The sequence below is a fragment of the Gadus morhua genome, chromosome 3 (genome assembly GCF_902167405.1).
Source record: "Gadus morhua chromosome 3, gadMor3.0, whole genome shotgun sequence".
NCBI classification, from domain to species: Eukaryota; Metazoa; Chordata; class Actinopteri; order Gadiformes; family Gadidae; genus Gadus; species Gadus morhua.
Genome location: NC_044050.1, coordinates 30,357,776 through 30,365,275, shown reverse-complemented (window position 1 = coordinate 30,365,275; position 7,500 = coordinate 30,357,776). Strand labels below are relative to the sequence as shown.

The following is a 7,500-nucleotide window of genomic DNA, read 5'->3' as shown; positions in this document are numbered from 1 at the left end:
CACCTGGTGGATAATCACCTTCACCTGGTGGTTAGATGTTATTCCAGGGAGAAGGTGCAAAAACCTTAAAGGCCTTTTCCCAGTTCTGTCCGTGCTCCAGCATTAGTCATGAGGACACTTACTATCATCTGCTTAGAAATGAAAAGCTTTTTGTCCAAAGCTATTAATAGATAAAGTAAATAAAGGCGGGCCAAGCGGTCCCTAACCCTGGGGGGCTCCCTACGCACTGGGGGGGGCTTCCTAACCCTGGGGGGCTCCCTACGCACTGGGGGGGGCTACCTAACCCTGGGGGGCTCCCTAACCCTGGGGGGCTCCCTACGCACTGGGGGGGGGCTCCCTAACCCTGGGGGGCTCCCTACGCACTGGGGGGGGGCTCCCTAGGCACTGGGGGGGGCTCCCTAGGCACTGGGGGGGGGGCTCCCTAGGCACTGGGGGGGGGGCTCCCTAGGCACTGGGGGGGGGCTCCCTACGCACTGGGGGGGGGGGCTCCCTACGCACTGGGGGGGGGCTCCCTAACGCACTGGGGGGGGCTCCCTACGCACTGGGGGGGGGGCTCCCTACGCACTGGGGGGGGGGCTCCCTACGCACGGTATGAATGCGAAGTGAAACCATCCATTTCTTTATCCAGTGCTCCTATGATGTCATTTCAAATGTTCATGGCAGCAGCTGTCGTGCTATGATTTGTTAGGAACCCTAATTGTTGTACATTTAATATTTGATGAGTATGGACATCATCTTTAACCTGCTCACTGACGAGGGATTCCAGCACTTTTGATAACACTGAGAGGTTTGAGAGTAGTCTATAAATATTTAAAATGGTTGGATCCCCTCCATTTAGTAGGGGTCGAACATAAGCAGCCTTCCAGATCTCAGGTATTTTGTTTTTTGGCAATGAGTCTGCTGCTTATTTTAAAAACCTTGGTTCCAAGTGATCCGGATCAGACGGTTTTCTAGGGATCAATTGCTTTAAGGCTTTGTGAACCTCAGCAGCTTTAAAAGGTGTATGATTAGAAGTGTTGTGTACATCACTAGCATTGTTACTCAAATGTACAGATTTCACAGCAGAATGTGTGGAAGATTTGAACAGGAACCCAGAAGAAATAAAATGTTAATTGAAACAGTTTACCATTTCAACCTTATTATGAACAGCAATGGAGTCTTGGACAATACAAAGATGGTAATTCATAAGAGATTTTAGAAGCAGATAATGATTTAATTGCTTTCCAGAATTACCTTGATTATTCAAATTTTCGTCAGAGAAAGTTAGATAAAACTCAGATTTGGCTTTTCTGAAAAGAGAAGTACATTTGTTTCTTAGCTGCCGAAAGAGGAGGCAGTCAGCCTCAGTGCCTGACCTTCTTGCCTTTGCCCAGACCGCATTGCGCTCATGAAGCACGCCGGGCAGCTCAGCTGTGAACCAGGGGCTATCCCGACCCTTAATTCTAAACTTCCGCATAGGAGCATGTTTGTTTATTTCATGAAAGGTATCATGGAAGAATTACCAAGCCATTTCAACATCATCAATAAGGCAATTCTGGTCCAGTCGAATAGATATACGCCATATAGAAAACCCTGCTCAACAAACATCTTCAAATTACGCCTTTCTACAAAACGAGCTTTACACTTAACAATCTTGGTGTCTCTTATTGCTAATATCACACAGTGATCACTTACATCTTTTGGGAAAACACCTGTAGCAGAGTACTTAAAAGGGAAATTCAAAATTAGATCAATAAGCGATGACATTTTGAGTTTGGTCTTTATTTGGTTATTATGTGTTAAATTTAAAGAATCACACTGTGCTTTAAATGCATCTGACACAGGCGTCAACCAATCCCAGTTAAGATCACCAACCACAACAATTTCATTATACTGCAATTGTGACAGACTTTTCACCAGTGTGGACATTGAGTTACCTATTGCAGGTGGAGGCCTATAACAACCAACTATCATGATATGACCGTCTTTCAAAACTTCTAAATTTAAGGCCAGAAGCTCGAATTGTTTACTGAAGCATTCAGTGAGCTTTAAATAAGCATTCAACTTTTTTTGGTGTAAATAGCAACACCTCTGCTCTTATTAGGACAGTCAGCAGTCGTATGATACCCAGGCCTGACCTACATTTAAAGTCTGCAGGTGTGTCCCATGGTTTAGGCATATCAGGGCCAGGATTAGGGAGCTTCACATCCGTTTACAATCTGGAAATATATGTTAGTAATTTATTATTTCTAACATATATTTGTTATCATTTCTAAATGAAATGTCGTTATAGGTTCGCTATTATGCTATCCAATCAGATGGGTCGAGTCCCTTGATGTAATATTCAAATATTAGGGTTAGGGTTACCAATTCTATACATTAATTATATTTATATTAGATATTATAGATTTATAATGTTTCTGATCAGAAATGTGTAGAAAGAAACGTCAGACTCTTTAAAATGAAACCAATCAGAGGCCGAATGGAGTGGTGACTGGGCCAATCCCAGTCCTCTATGGTGACTGGGTTAATCCCAGTCCACCATGGTGACTGGGCCAATCCCAGTCCACCATGGTGACTGGGTTAATCCCAGTCCACCATGGTGGACTGGGATTAACCCAGTCACCATGGTGACTGGGTTAATCCCAGTCCTCTATGGTGACTGGGTTAATCCCAGTCCACCATGGTGACTGGGTTAATCCCAGTCCTCCATGGTGACTGGGTTAATCCCAGTCCTCTAAAGTGACTGGGTTAATCCCAGTCCTCTATGGTGACTCTGGTCCAGTTAGCCGTGTTTTCAGACCAGTCCAGGCCCAGTTTACCATAACCATTCAGGGGTCATTGTCTCATGTTACCGTCGCGGCCCCTTCTTAATCTGATGGATGAAGCTGCTGTAGGAACAGACACCGTGTCCAGAATCATCCTCACTCGTTGTTTGGGATCCAAACATAAAGACGTACAGAGTGTTCCCCGGGTACGGACCTGTCCATGAACACGATGGAGGCAGAGCAACAAGAGTTCTATCTCCAGAAGAAGACATCTCTCAGATCACTCTGGGAGCTTCACACCCGTATTCAATCTGGAAAACCTCAAAGTACTCTTCATCATCAGAGCACATTAGTGCCTCCCTTCCCCATTAACTTATCCTTTACCACATCCACTACAGCATCAGGTCCATGGATCCTCAACTAGAGTACAGCCCCACAGGGAGAGAGGGCGAGAGACGCAGAGATGAGGAGAGGGAGAGGGCAATAGGAAAATAAATTAAGACAACAACAATTACAACACACACACACACACACACACACTACTCACTCCAATCCAACCTCCGGGTCTTGTGGGCTCTGGTCAAAACCCACATGTCTCGCCATTCTCCGACACTGCCTTCGCCTGCTCTCTGTCTTCACAACACGTCTGGGCCTCTCGACCAATCAGAGAGGGTCACACCCTCATCGACTCATAGCTGCGCAGATCACCTGTGCACATACCAGGGTGTGAGAGAGAGAGAACGTCAGCAGCAATACACACAATTCTGGTCCTGTCGAAACCTGTTTGAGAGATAGGCCCCTGAGGAGTGTGTCAGCCCTCATGTTCACTCTCCACTGCACCCGTTCTGCTGGTGAGCTGACTTCACTTCAACAGTTCCCCACAACCGAGGCTCAAGACACAACGACATCCGGTTTTATTACAAAGAACACTTGGGAAGTCAACATCGATACGAACAGGAAGTCTGTTAAGAGGAACGCTTGAGCGGTGTCCACAGGTCCCTCAGAGGGGAGGAGAACAAGACCTCACAGGCCCCTGGGCAGAGGGCTGAGGGCCGAGGCCCCTGAGGCAGAGGGACGGGCCCCGAGGCCCCTGGGGCAGAGGGACGGGCCCCTGGGGCAGAGGGACGGGCCCCTGGGCAGAGGGACAGGCCCCGAGGCCCCTGGGGCAGAGGGACGGGCCCCGAGGCAGAGGGACGGGCCCCTCTGACCCTGGGGCTGTAGGGACGGGCCCCGGGGCCCCTGGGGCTGTAGGGACGGGCCCCGGGGCCCCTGGGTCGGGTTGTTAGGGACGGGCCCCGAGGCCCCTGGGCAGAGGGACGGGCCCCTCTGACCCTGGGGCAGAGGGACGGGCCCCGAGGCCCCTGGGCAGAGGGACGGGCCCCTCTGACCCTGGGGCAGAGGGACGGGCCCCGAGGCCCCTGGGCAGAGGGACGGCCCCGAGGCCCCTGGGGCTGTAGGGACGGGCCCCGAAGCCGCTGGGGCTGTAGGGACGGGCCCCGGGGCCCCTGGGTCGGGTTGTTAGGGACGGGCCTATAACAAAAGGCCAAACAGTGGAGTTATGTCATCGCTCACAAGCCGCCTTTTGTCCTGCTGATGTCGGCCGCTCCGAGACACGGGACAGGACTCTGTGAATACCAACGCAGCCACACTCAGTCAGTGGTCTGATACTGTACTCAGGGTCGTAATGGGGCCAGGCGCCCCATGAATGCATTCAGGTTCAGAGACACACGTGTCTTGCTGCGTTTCAGAGGACGTCATGAAGGACAATGGAAACCATGCTCTGTGTCTAAAGACTCTCAAACCCTCTGCACCAATAAACCACAACGCCCAGCCGCCGGTCACCTCTGACACACATACACAACGCCCACACAAACACAACGCACACACATGCTTTCTGCCCTCTGTTATTGGTCGTACAAGCCCCGCAGAGCAACAGAAAGCTTCGAAAATTAGTATTTGATTCTAAGAATGTGGAATTAGAGGAGATCAATGAAGCAGAAAACAAAGACAATCCCCTCCTGCCTGCGACCCAGTAGAACCCTGTTCCACCCCGGGCCAATAGGACCCACGTCCTGCTCACAGCAGAGGCGTTTCCATGTTCCACTGTTGTTGTTGCTGTAACACAGCTGTCAAACCGTTCTCACGGTTCGTCTGACGGGGGACGATAGCATGAAGCCTAATGCTGTCGGATCATGTGGAACTGAAAGTTACCTTTTGTGCGTGTGTTTGTGTATATTGTTAGCGCTTATTAAAAAGCGTCTGCTAAAAGTCGTAAATGTGTGTGTGTGTGTGTGTGTGTGTGTGTGTGTGTGTGTGTGTGTGTGTGTGTGTGTGTGTGTGTGTGTGTGTGTGTGTGTGTGTGTGTGTGCCCAGCCCAGCAGGAACTAGCACCAGCTGTGGATCTCAGCCCACATTAAGTGATTCCAGCTGTTACCCTCTCGGTGCTGAACACCCCTGTGTTGTAAACAGTATTGTATCATCTGTCACTCATGTGTTCAGCAGGGGACTGACCTCATGTCAGTCATGACTGTGACCGGCCCAAGACAGGCACCCTATTCTCTGGAAGATAGCACCAGCATTGAGTCACATCCTCATAGAACTGATGGGTGCGGCTCTGTGTGTGTGTGTGTGTGTGTCTGTGTGTGTGTCTGTGTGCGTGTGTGTTTACTTTAAACGGGTGGTGACAGGAAAACCAACCCAATGTGAGAAAGGGTCGGAGGTCACTGCTGACTGTAACACACTATGGTTCCCCAGAGGGTATAAACAGGAAGTACTGAACTACTACGTCACTGTAGATCTATAGAAACAACAGGAACAATACCGCAGAATGGAAAGGAGTACTGAAAAGCACATTTATAAACACCATCCCAAGTACGGTTAATCAATCAAAGATGTAAATCTGATTCTAAAGAACGGAGAGGGAGACAGAGAGAGGGAGACAGGGAGAGAGAGACAGAGACAGAGAGAGAGAGAGAGAGAGAGAGAGAGAGAGAGAGAGAGAGAGAGAGAGAGAGAGAGAGGCAGAGAGGCAGAGAGGCAGAGAGAGAGAGAGAGAGAGAGAGAGAGAGAGACAGAGAGGCAGAGAGGCAGAGAGGCAGAGAGACAGAGAGACAGAGAGAGAGAGAGACACACAGAGAGGCAGAGAGGCAGAGAGAGAGAGAGAGAGAGAGAGAGAGAGAGAGAGTGAGAGAGAGAGAGAGAGAGGCAGAGAGACAGAGAGACAGAGAGACAGAGAGAGACAGAGAGGCAGAGAGAGAGAGAGAGAGACAGAGAGGCAGAGAGGCAGAGAGGCAGAGAGACCAGTGCCCCTCTCTGTCATACTTCAGCGACTGAGTATTCCCCCAGAACAACCGTTTTGCAGGCTACAGCAGAGCCAGATCCGTCCATTTGTTGTTTATGGGGACGGGTTGAACCCTTTGAGGGCTTTGTGGAACAAAGCGGACTGGGTTCCGAGTGTTGTCATGGAGCTGCTGGGAGAGTCGCACCTCTCCCGACGGTCAGACGGAGTTTAGAAACCGGCTGTTTCAGCGGGAACCAACAGACCGGACTAACCGATCGATATCAATTTAAATAGACTGACTATAGGCCTACTATGTAACGTCAACTGGGTTGTTGGATTGTGGACTGGGATTGACCCAGTCCACATTGAGGACTGGTTGCAGGTTGTGGTTCTATTCCTCAGCAAGCTAGTGTGTTGATGTTGATGTTGGTGTTGATTGTTAAGTTGATCTTCTGCAGCTCTGATGCAGAATCAGAGTCGGCTGCTTTTGCAACACACGGAGGAATGCAAGAACCGACCATCGTTTAAAAGCATTAACTTACACCGCATAGTGCGACTAAATGGCTGCATGGGACTCAATGCATCACTTCGCAAAGGAAGGTAGACTTTCTGATGATAAGGAAGTACTGTGCAGAATTGTATTTTTAAAAGCCATAACCAGCGATGCGATCTTATTACAAAGAAAGAAAAATGTAATGAAATGTAGTTATTGTAAGGTGCTTTGCGTAAAAGCGTCTTCTTATTGCGCTCAATGTAAATTTAACGTGAAATATGAATGTAAAACGTTTGCCGAACCGGGTCAAAGTCCGGAACAACCGTAACGATAACTTTAACCATAAACCATCTAAATTCATTATTTGATCAGGCTGGAACTAAATGTTTGAAAATCTACGAAGATTAAAAAACACATTCGATTTGCACGAAACAACTGTTGAAGTAGACTTTAAACAGTTGGTAAACTCACCTCTGTCGCTCTCCTCGTTACTCCACAAGCTGCCAAACCTGATCCGAGACCTACTGGGAGGAGCCATCTCTAAAGAGGGAGGGGTCATACACCTGATCTCAGACCAGCTGGGAGGGGCCATCTATAAACTAAGAGGGGTCATACACATGATCTGAGACCAGCTGGGAGGAGCCATCTCTAAAGTGGGAGGGGTCATGCACATTTACATTTACATTTAGGGCATTTAGCAGAATCTTTTATCCAAAGCGACTTACAATATGTCATCATAAGCAACCCATTTGTCATAAGAAGTGCATCAATATATCGCTGTCGGTACAGAAAGGTTGTTCATAGAACCAAGTGCAAGTACAACAATCGCTAGGCTAACCAATTCCCATGTGTACACCTGATCTGTAACCAGCTGGGAGGAGCCATTTATTTATTTGTTTATTTTACGATGCACATCAATTTACATTTTTTGTTTACACTCAAAATGTAAATATGCCAGATTTAGAAAAAAAGCTCATTTT

The 7,500-nt window shown here is 48.7% G+C and overlaps 1 protein-coding gene across 4 annotated transcripts in view; it reads right to left on the bottom strand.

Moving 5' to 3' along the window:
• Window positions 1–7,120, bottom strand: part of tmc6b (transmembrane channel-like 6b) — a 23,530-nt gene extending 16,410 nt beyond the window's left edge. For 3 of the 4 annotated variants that reach the window (XM_030350972.1, XM_030350974.1, XM_030350973.1), the window contains exons 1-2: window positions 6,992–7,119; window positions 3,295–3,455 (exon numbers count right to left, since the gene is read on the bottom strand). In XM_030350972.1, the coding sequence (XP_030206832.1) occupies window positions 3,295–3,350 (56 nt within the window). In that variant the 5' untranslated portion in view covers window positions 3,351–3,455; window positions 6,992–7,119. Of the gene's footprint in view, window positions 1–3,294; window positions 3,456–6,991 lie in introns of all 4 variants that reach the window. The other variant, XR_003976091.1, reaches the window with a different exon arrangement.
• Window positions 7,121–7,500: the final 380 nt, after the last annotated feature.